The sequence below is a fragment of the Musa acuminata genome, chromosome BXJ3-4 (assembly GCF_036884655.1).
Source record: "Musa acuminata AAA Group cultivar baxijiao chromosome BXJ3-4, Cavendish_Baxijiao_AAA, whole genome shotgun sequence".
NCBI classification, from domain to species: Eukaryota; Viridiplantae; Streptophyta; class Magnoliopsida; order Zingiberales; family Musaceae; genus Musa; species Musa acuminata.
Window position 1 is genome coordinate 5,449,816 of NC_088352.1, and position 11,096 is coordinate 5,460,911.

General features: G+C 45.3%; 2 protein-coding genes across 2 annotated transcripts; both read right to left on the reverse strand.

Annotated features, from left to right (window-relative positions):
* Positions 1 to 1,569, reverse strand: LOC135635114 (scarecrow-like protein 15). The gene has a single exon (XM_065145980.1). The coding sequence runs from the start codon at positions 1,567 to 1,569 to the stop codon at positions 1 to 3; it is 1,569 nt and encodes a 522-aa protein (XP_065002052.1).
* Positions 1,570 to 6,069: 4,500 nt separating this feature from the next.
* Positions 6,070 to 9,070, reverse strand: LOC135636049 (zinc finger protein GAI-ASSOCIATED FACTOR 1-like). The gene is made up of 4 exons (XM_065147582.1): positions 8,555 to 9,070; positions 8,061 to 8,457; positions 7,737 to 7,936; positions 6,070 to 7,272 (listed from the first exon to the last, which is right to left on the reverse strand). Exons 1-4 carry the CDS (start codon positions 8,850 to 8,852, stop codon positions 6,503 to 6,505), a joined length of 1,665 nt encoding a protein of 554 aa, XP_065003654.1. The 5' UTR covers positions 8,853 to 9,070; the 3' UTR covers positions 6,070 to 6,502.
* Positions 9,071 to 11,096: the final 2,026 nt, after the last annotated feature.

Sequence of the window (11,096 nt, forward strand, 5' to 3'; positions counted from 1 at the left end):
TTAGCATCTCCAGGCTGACGTGGATGCCAGCTCCCTCCCCCTCCAGCTCAGCACGAGGGCTCTGTTCCTCCTCGCCACGTGGTGGCCGTCCACCGGGGCTCGCTGCACCAGACACTTGGCCTGCGACTCGGCTATCTCGCTGAGGTGTAGGGGAACCCATCCGGCCCCAGCGAGCATCTCTCGCCACAGGCCTAGCCGCACCGGCCACTCTCCCACCGTGGCCGCCACCCACGGCCGCACCACCGCCCGCTCCACCTGTTGCACCGCCCCTTCCCCAGCTCCCGTCGCGGCCGCCGCTTCCGCCACCGACTCCAGCAGCGCCGCATAGTGTCCCACCCCCTCCGACACCCTCCGCTGCAGCGATAGCGTGGGGTGGGCGCCCGCTACCCCGGAAGTGGCGCCGCCGTCCGTGTCGACGAACACCACGACCCGCGGGGATGCACGGCGGACGAAGCGGAGTAGCGTGGCGGTGGACACCTGTGCGCCGTCGCCGCTGCTGAAGAGGCGAAATGCGGAGGGCGTGAGGACGACGGCCGTGGGCTCCCCGGCGCCGGAGAGGACGATGTCATTGAAGGCGAGCTTTCCGAGGCCGCCGACGCGGACGAAGTTGACGACGAGGCTGATTTTGAGGTTACGGGCGAAGTCGCGAAGGTTCTCCGCCGCAAAAGCCGTCTCAGCGGACTCCTCCGCGATGACGGCTGTGATGCGCACGGCAGGCGGGGAGGAGAGGGAGGCGCCGCTCCCCTCGGCGAGCTCCTGCGCGAAGGACGACCACTGCACGCCGAGGCCGAAATCGAAGTCAACGAGGTGGATGGACCGGGCGCCACCGTCGAGCGTCTCGATGAGGATCTGGGTGGCGGTGAAGGTGGCGAAGTGAGGAACGGGAGAGAGGTCCGAGAAGACCTTATGGTCATCGATGTGTCGGAGGAGCTCCAGGGCAGGGATGGGCGGCTCGGCGGTGGAGGGGCAGAGCAGGCCCAAGAGCGCCTCCTTGAAGAGAGAGACAGCTCTTTGGAGAGGGGAGACCACCGTAGAGGGTATGTGTTGATTGAGCCGCGACAATATCACGCGTGCCGCGTCGAAATCGTTGGATTCCAGGTAATAGGCGGCGCGGATGAGCGACTCGAGCTGGGAACGGTCGAAGCCGGGGGACGGCGACGAAACGAGGTCGCCGGCGGCGAAAGAGTCGAAGGGGATGTCAAAGTGGAAGTTGAGGAAGGAGGGGTTGACGTCGTCGGGAAGGGGGGAAAGGTCAGGGGTTTCAGGAAGCAACCAGGAGGCGGTGTACCATTCGTCCGAGGAGGGGAAGTGGTGGTGAGAGTTGCCGCCGCCTCGGAAGAGGCGAGGGGGTTCGCAGACGCCGGCGGGTGCGGCCGACGGGGCGGTGACAAACCTGGAGGTGAGGCGTGGGTCGAGGACGGAGGTGGGCTCGTAGAAGAGGTTGGGCGCGAAGAGGATGCTGTTAGTATTGAGGTTGTCGGGAGAGGAGTCGAGGAGGAGGGGTTTGGAAGGCACAGCGAACCGGCGATGAGTCCGAGGGGAGTCAGTGCGGGCCTCGGAATGCCTCATTAGAATCACCAGCGTAGCGTCGGAAAGGGAGCAAAGGTTCTCTCTAACTCTCGCTGATCACATACACATGAATCCTTTCTTGGATCTTGGGACAGGAGCGAGGGAGGAGCTTTTGGTTGTTGCCAAGAGGGCGTCCGTCATAAAGGGGGGGAAGAGAGGGAAGGCGAAGAAATGGCACGGGGGGAAACGAGCACTGTGGATGCGTGAAAACGATGAGGAGAGGACATGGGTCAAACAGGCCTTCCCTTACGGCCGCCGAGAGGATTCAGCGTGAAGCTGTTGCTTTCACGTAACTTTGTTGGTGGCCGCCAGTGAGACCACTGACACGCAACAGTGTTTGGGCTCAGTGGTCCTGTTGCTTGTGATATCACTACTCTTTTACTTCTTTTGGTCTCTCTTCTCCCTCGGGATGTCACCTCGTGGATTTGCCGTCTCGTGCAAAAGGAGGGATGGTGATGTTTGCACGCTAGACTGTTTCCCCTTCTCGACTAACTAAAACACTCATCGCTGTCTTGTCGAGAAGGCCAACTTTACCTTCAGGAGGTTGTCGAGTAACTTCATCAATGCTACTGCTAAACGTACTGTAAATTTGGTGCCAATTGATGATGCAAGTTATAACGAAGACGTTCACCGGTAGGTTCCAATCGAGTAAATATAATTGACGATCAGTAGCTTCTCATCTATCTTGGTCCTTTGCCACCCTCAAATTATTACGTGAAAATTGCATGATTCATCGTTCTCTTCCGTTATCCTGGATGTCTGAAGTGTATTTGAAGTCATATAACTCCAAACCTGACGATATTATCTACAGTGAGCAGTCAACCATTGTACAGTTAATGGATGACTATCGATTATAAATCATGGTCATCGAGTCTTCGGACACAGGGAGAATTACAGAAGCTTCAATATCTGATGTGGACACACCCAACCATTTGTTGATGCCAAAAGACAAATTATAGCTCCGATCAGTATATATTATATACTGTGATGTCCCGATTTAGTTCTACTAAAAGGACGAATGCAACTATACGTAAGGTTGGATCAATCTGTTAATATTAATTTAAGTATTACAAATAATATGCTTTTCAACTCTTCAATTATCAAAATCCATACTAGAATATTTAATAGCATGCAAAATTATCTTTAAATAAGTTGACCAAAAAAAAAAGAAAATAATTATATCTACGTGGAAGGTCTCCTCATTGCCTTCTATTTGAGTGTGCCATGAAGACCAACTTTCTGTAGTACTGCCGTGTAGGGGCACCCTGGACGCCAAGCCATACTTTGGAAATGATATGATGCGACCATTTTGATGTAAAGCAGAAATGACGAGAACATTTGGTGCACGGTAGACGCACGATGTTCCTTGTGAATGTCGCCCATAAATACATGGGATTGGAGGTCAGTGGAGATCGATGTCATCAAAAGTCACTTTTGTCAGCTTTTGTTAACATGGACTTGTCTTTGATGATTCCTGAGGCTTTTGACATCGATCCAATTTCCTGTTGAATAAAGGAACACTAGAATTCTACATTGTAGACTCCAACCTAGCCAATTCCTCCTTTGATTAGATCAACAAGTAGAAGCTTTCTCTTTCCGAAATGTAATGCTCATCGACCAAGAGGAAAATATTTATCCAAATTATATCTCCACATCTAGACAGAAGGATGAGTCGTATCACATCTACGCCAAGAGATAAAGCGTGCAGAACTCGGAACTCCCACATTTTTGTGTGTGTGTACGTGTACACGTGTATGCACTGGCAAGCAAAGGGAGCAGCGTGGGTGCATGCGCATGCAAAGGGTAACTTGCACGAGGACGAACATGGCGATCGTCGACGACAGGTGTAGGCACCACGTGAGCGTTGGGCCCACGCGGGAACGGACTGCCGCAGCCTCTCCTCGACCGGTGGGTCCGGTCGGCCCCGCCAGCGTCACGCGTTTTGTGGTCCCCACGACATGGGTAACCTGGCGGCCTTCCATGAATGCACCCAAGCACGCATCACATCAGGCAACGCGGGAGCCACGTCACCTGCAAAAGACCCACCTGTGGGCCACCATCTCACGAGACGAGCCGCGATGCATTTTGACCGACGCATCGGGTGACGGTGATCGGATGCTTACGAGTCACATCCTCTTGTTATCTGTTTTCATTGTATTTCTTCGGCACACAACATAATGTCATCACAGGTTCTTTTCGAAGGATAATCTACCCACGTTATAGATTAAATATATATTTTTAGTTTTATTTTAACTCGTTGAAAGTGAAATATTAAATTAGATCGCATCGTGCATATTAGATGTCTTATGATCGGATTCGATCGTATTAAAAATATAAAATATTTAATAATCAGAGTCTATCTATCATGTTGGAGATAAGAGATATCTCATATTTAATAAAATATTTAACTACATCAAATATATAAATATTTAATGATCAAATTTAATTTAATAAAAAAATATGAATTTTTTTATGATCGAATTTGAAATTAATTATTGTAGATTCTAGCTGTTCAGGATTTAGTACCGATCTTAATTCTTATCACGAGTTTGATATTAAAAATTAGTTAAATTTAATATAAACTAGCATACCTAAAGATATTTAAAGTGAGAAAAAATTTATAAAAATAATTATTTAAAATGATTTGATATTATTTGGACATTAAACGTCAACCAATCCATCGAGCATTATGGATAATATCATACGAGCTACATAATTAACATGTTAGACTAAGTGTTTAAATAAGAATGATGTGAAGTTAGAAGGTTTACACGCAACATTCATTATTAAATTTCATAAGGATTCTTTTATTTAAATAAAAAGTCCATCGAATTCCTCCTCGGTGATTTTGGAGGAATCCAACCCGATTATAAACGATATTTACGATTTACCAAATAATAATAATAATAATATAAAAAGTTACATAAAATAATCATGAGGTAGAAGATAGTCAAAGATTTCGTGTCTTCGTGAATAGATTCAGTGCATCCGCCTTCAATGAATGTGATTATTTTGACGACAGAACCAGCAACCGGTCCGGACCGACAACCTACCCTGCAATTGGACCCGTAATGGATGGGCCCGGACCGGACCGGTTGTGTTTACAGATGTTAAATGCGGGTCGGTCGAACGCTGTTTCGAGTCCCATTTCTAACACCTCAACCACTGTTAAACCCCATCTCATCTAAAACCTCGTCCGGTTCAGTGACGAGGTCTTATTTCATGGTTCGAACGCCGAGCTTTTATTAAATCCAGACCGTCCATCGGATGAAAATGCCGATCATCATGATCAACGATACGGCTTGCAATTACCAACTGAACCATACTATAATAATATAATTAGAAAATTTTGAAATATAAAAAACATATATTTGTTGTGTGTTTGTGTTTTTCTTAACATTCATATTCAAATCGAATGAAAAGATAGGAAAAGGAAAGGTAGAAGATAACGTGGACTTGCAACCAAACAGCTATCCCTTGAATGAGATCGAATCCGACATCAATTGATTTGTGCGAGGATGGCTGCCTTTAATTTTTTGTTTCCCAAACACAAAAGAACTCATCCTTCTCTGCCACACACATCTTTCACTACGACATTATTATTAGCTTTCTTTATATTTCGAGGACTTACTACTGCCTGGATAACTATGTAGCTATTTGCTGAAAAAAGGCTATCCACATTTCTTTTTTTGAGTTTCTTGCATATCGGGTGATTGTTAAATCAATATATTTATATTTATATTTTGCTTAAAACGTATTCATATATACCCTCCATAGCTTTTCCCCATCACCTAATATCCTTTCATAATAGTTATGATGACAATAATATTTATGACATTTTAGTTATGAATAATTAATTAACCATTGAGAATATAAGTGTAATTGATAATTCAACCAGTATAATATATTTGAGTGATTTTCCTATAAATGTTGCTCTTTTTAGGATTTTTTTCTGAGCCCCATGTTCGATTTTTTTTTTGTGCACTTATTTTCATATAATATCCTAAATATTTATCTTCATCACTCGTCTCTTACATTTTATCATGGTCATCTTTGCCCCGCTTGTGACTTGACAAGGGGATTATCACTAAGGAGGGCAAAGAGCAACAACATACCACCCTTCTTAAGGATTATCTTTCTATATTGTAATCGTTCTCGTCGACCACGGAAGTGAGAACCAAGGTGATGTGGGCACAATCGGTAAGAGCTCAGGTGGGGGAATTGGATAGTGACAATGTAGTTCCAAACCCAAGGAAGATGGAGTCAATGTTGACGTTGAAAGAAGACTTGTGACGAAACTACCATATTTATCTTTGTCAAAGTAGATGAACATGAGTTAATTAAAGTCAACAACGGATGCGTCAAAGTGATGATAATGACTTGATAAAAAGACGTCGATATGATAAGAACGACAAACAATGAGGGTATGCTTTAGGATCTTTGTGACGATACGACAGTCAGAGAAGATGAAATGAAAGCAACGAGAGTATCATAGGAAAATAAAACACCAAAATAAGATGGTCTTCTTCTTGGCCTCTTTATCATTAATACCAAACTCGGAAGGTAGCGAGGCGCATTATATAATAACAATGTGTGCATTCCGTAGCCATACATACCAACATTAGGTTGCCACATTAATGTGAGTTTGTGTTGCATCGATGATGGAAAGGAGGGAGGATGAGACAGGATATTGCTGACTCATTTACATTAATTTTCTATCACTACATTTAGACTACTATATATGAGACACTCTTACAAATTAAAACCTATTTAAGTACGCTCTCAGCATTTTACTATTCTCTTCCTAATGAATAAATACAAGTGAAGGGAAAAAGTGCTGCTTTGTTTCTTGCTTTGCTTGACGGCCGCTGTCAACTTGCGTCCGATGAGAGCTCCACTCGCGCGAATAATGAAGGGCACCGGCGTCCTGTCGCTACAGAACTGAGGGGCTAGCCGGCTTCCTCTCCGCTCCTTTCCACTCTCCAGTCGCCGCTGCAGATCTCATGTCGATTCCACCGCCGGCCGAAGTCGTCAATGCCGATAGCCCGCCTTTGGCGGAACCACCGACTGCCCCCATTCCTAAACCCAGCAAGTCCAGCGTCGTCGCCGGCTTTGTTCTGAACAACGACGAGGACCCCGTCATCAGGTCCGGCTCATAAGCGAGTCCGAGCCCCAGCCATGCCGATAGCATTGGTGCTCCTGGCTCCGTTTCTGGTTGGTGGTGGTGCTGCTGCTGGCCCCATTGCAGGTTGCTACCCTGGATCATCTTCTCCTGATGCCCTGTTGGAGCATCGAGGCCGAATCCTTTGAGGAAGGATGACCCGGTCGGCGTGGCGACCATATGAGCTGCCTTCTGCAGCAGCGCGGTCGCGGACATGTGCGGGGAAGGCGCCGGTGGTGCGAACGGACGTCGGCCATGAGCTTGTGCCTGCGGCGAGAACAACCATGCTGGCCCTCCGTTCGTGGCGAGACCAAGCGAGGGAGGTTCCATTAGGGGCCGGTCGTCATGGCCCACGGCGGCCATACGGTCCGACAAGAAGGTGGTGGTGTGAGCGGCAGCGGTGGTGATACTTGACGCGAAGAGGCTCGCAAACAGGCTAGTGTTGCTCCTGCTGCTGCTACTGGCGGTGGCGCAGCTGGTGTTGGCGATCGACGTTGACGGAGGCGGCACGTACTGTAGCGATCCAATTGGGTTCTCCAGCTCTGCAAAAGGAATTGTCAGCCGTAAGCACTCCATGGGAAAAAGAATGGTCCAAGAAGAAGAAATGATGCCATCGACATGAGTAAATCTCCCGTAACTTTAGATTCATTCCGACTGCTTATGCTCAGTAGCAGCAATGCAAAGTTCTAATCACACACAACTTTCGCAGCTCGCTCTAAAAGTCCCTTCTTTTTACCTTCATCATCTGCCCACAAAACTCTACCTTTCTCTTCTCCATTTGAATCCGCAGAGAGTGCTTCTCGGGCTGACAAAAGATCCCAATAAACCATGTCTTATTTCTCGCTAACTTCGCGTGTTTTTGTTTTGTATTGCATCGAAATCTAAGATCCGATCAGACCCCTTCGTTTCTCTTCTCCTCCCATTCCCTTAATTAATAGCATTCCGCAGACTGAAAGAAGCCATAGAAGAGAACAAAGGAGGAGGGGGGAGGAGGAGGACCACAGACCTTGCCGAACCAGCGGCTCCACCTGTTGTAGCGAAAATGGTGGCGCGACCACTGCGGCCGCTGCTGTCGTTTCCGAAACTGCAGCTGCTTCTCCGTCGTCCTCTGCAGAGGGCTTTGGGTCTGTCGGCGGCGACGCTGTCTTCGAGCTCTCCTCCGCCAGCGCATCGCAGATTGCTCTGTGGGTGACGAAGCTATCCCTCCTAACCAACCAAAGCGAAACAGCATATGAAGGAAGTGAACAATGAGATCTACGATCGGAATCGAAGACCACGCAACAAAAACGAATCATTTGGGTGGGGAAGTTATCGGGAACGAGTCGAGTACCGGGAGAAGAGGGTGCCGCAGTCGCAGCGGTACTCGCGGGTGCCGCAGATCTTGGAATGGGCCTTCCAGTCGGACTGCACGGCGTACTTCTTGGAGCACTTGTCGCACTTCCACTTTTTCTCGCCGTGCTTGCGGCAGAAGTGTTTCTTAATGCCGGAGAGGTCGCCGAGCGCCCGCGACGGGTCGTGGTGCACGCAGCCCGCCTCCGGGCACACGTACACCCGCTTCCGCGGCTCCTTCCCCGTGCGCTGCCGCAGCTTCCACGGTAAGTTGTGCCCCCTCCGGTGTAGCTGCAGGTTCTGATCCCGCTGGAATCCCTTGCTGCAGATCTCGCACACGAATCGATTGGTGGCCAGCAGGGTCCTCGGCGACAGCGCGACCACCTCCGCCTCCGGATCTACCCACCCCACACAATCCCATTCGAATGACCACAATAAAAAAGGGGGCAAAAAAATCTCACTTTTACACCATAAACCATTTCCAATTTCACTCACCTGGCGTTCCTGGGAGGTTCCTCTTCTTCTTGACCACCGCAATCGACGGAGGCGGGAGAGGAGAAGGTGGCGCAGGGGCCCGGAGCCGGTCAGAGGAGGAGATGCTGGCCTCGCCGGAGCCGGAGTTGGAGATAGTCATGACAGAGGAATCCTCCAATTCGATCACCCAAATCTCTCTCTCTCTCTCTCTCTCTCTCTCTCTCTCTAACGCTGACACACGCAGAAAAGAGAGCCGAAACAAAAAGGAGAAGCTTTCATCAGCTACCAGTCTTTTAACACTATCAAACACCAAGCTCATCCAAGAGCAAGCCGGCGCTCCCAACCACCGTTCCACCTAGCCGGCCCGCCAAAAGACGGGTCCACCGGCGGTACGCAGAAAACCGCCAGCATCACGAGAAATAAAGGCGAAACGATCACAAAGCCGAGAATGCGGACTCCTCTTATCCGGCAACACCCGAGGGAGGAGACACAGAGGAGTGCTGCTGCTGTCTTCTCGGGCGGCTTCTTGCTCTGCAAACAAAGGAAACAGCGAAGCGAGGAGAGCAGCGACGTAATCAAAGAATGTCGGGCGAAAGCGGTGGGACAAGGGATTCGTTGTGACGTGGATACATATTAGCTGTCCACGTATCGAGTAGAATGGCTCTTCTCGTCGCGTTGCGTGGAGCGCTACCGACCCATTATATATTTTCTTATTCTTAGTATTTATCTATAGTCTTTAACTAAAATAGAAAATTTAGTTGAGTATCATTTTGGGATCGTAAGAAATGCAACAGTATTTTTCATCTGAAAAATTAAAATGACATTAACTAAAATGGGTATATAGTTCCGAATTTAAAATCAAAAATCGATATTACAATCAATTCCAATTTTGATATGTTTAATAATATAAATGTCACATCAATACCTTTACTTAATACATATACATAATATGACTCAATAATTTACTCTCCTATTTAGAATTATAATGCTGTCACTTTTTTCAAATATGAACAATAACTTTATGAGATATGAAAATCGACATGATATTCGTATACAATCTTGATTTAGTTTTTTCAAATCATCTACTCACGACTAACTTAAGCTTCGATTGATTTATATTAAAAATAATATGATATAATTTTTACATATCATTCATTGATTTAGTTTTTTCCAATCATCTACTCACGATTAACTTAAGCTTCGATTAATTTATATTATAAATAATATTACATATCATTCATAAGTCATCATAATATACCAATGGCCTAAACCTAATAAATTTTCATTCTTTTCGTAACCTTCAAACAAATAAATATGTGATGTAAGAGACAGAAATAAGAAAACAAATAAATCAAGTAAGAGACATACAAGTAAGGACTCAATGTAAAACATAAATGGGGCTACAAATCTTTAGACGGTCAACAAACCCTCCTTTTTTTATCTTACAAATCAACCATGTACTGTTGGTAAAGATGGATGGAAGGATTAGCTCATGAACTTTACTGCCATCTATATTGAACAGAAATTAGATACCTTGACTTGGTTGTTTTTGGGTGAGACGAGACTTGTTTTAGCTTTTGTCTATTTTGTTATATCAATCAACTTATCATTACAGATAAATAAAGATTAAATACATTAGCTACATCCAAATCAATTTTTTAGACTAAAAAATTATGAAAAAAAATATGACACTAAGAAACTTGGGAGGAAAAAGATTTTCTCTCTTAGTAAATTCTTTTGTTGACATAAAGATGTATGAAATTTGATTTGATAGGAATAATATACTTCGAGCATTCTTTATAGAAAAGAAAAAGATCCTAGGATGAAAGTTACCCATAGATGATTCCTTACAACTATATCATTGGGTGCATTCTCAACTCAGTTCCTTCGATACGCAAGTCAATAAAAAATAATTTAAAAATAAAAAATTTAAATTTTTGTTAAAAAAAAATTATATGCATAATTGGCGAATGATTCTTTTTATTTTTTATTTGATGGGTTGGTACCCACGTGTCAAATGTTTTTATCTTTGATCATCTTTGATTGACTAATAATATGGTATTGTCTCATCCTAACTTCATTATCTTTCTAATAGTTGAAAGATTTCATTGCTTTGTTACTGAAATTAAATCACTTAACCCTTTGATTTAAGAATATTTTATTACCTACCTGTATGGTGGCCACTTTAGTGTGAAATCATTATTTATATCACTAATCATTATCATACACATGCCAATCATAATTACATTTCCTAACTATCCCCTTCCTTTTCCAACCTTTTCACAATATGATTGGGTTCAGCTTACTGACATCAATCAGATGCAAAGCTTCATTGTATTATGGCCAACCAAATTTACAATCTTTACATCTTAATCTAACAAGTCAACAATGTGGATTGATTTTAGGCAACCCTTATGATATTTTCTCATTGTCAGTATCGTCTCTCTGCAAGGTTTGATCAAACTTATCCATCATGATAGGTTTTGGGATCATCCTCTTGCTCTCCTGGCCTGTTCTCTACCTTGTGCTCTACCTGTACTGATGTTATGTATGATGTGGGGCC

Bases quoted from the DNA above. Each gene is read 5' to 3' on its own strand.
- LOC135635114 (XM_065145980.1), bottom strand. From the start codon at position 1,569: ATGAGGCATTCCGAGGCCCGCACTGACTCCCCTCGGACTCATCGCCGG.
- LOC135636049 (XM_065147582.1), bottom strand. From the start codon at position 8,852: ATGAGCTTGGTGTTTGATAGTGTTAAAAGACTGGTAGCTGATGAAAGC. The intron at 8,458-8,554 runs GTGAGTGAAATT...TGGGGTGGGTAG, and splicing joins GAACCTCCCAGGAACGCCAG to ATCCGGAGGCGGAGGTGGTC. The intron at 7,937-8,060 runs GTACTCGACTCG...TTGGTTGGTTAG, and splicing joins TGCGGCACCCTCTTCTCCCG to GAGGGATAGCTTCGTCACCC.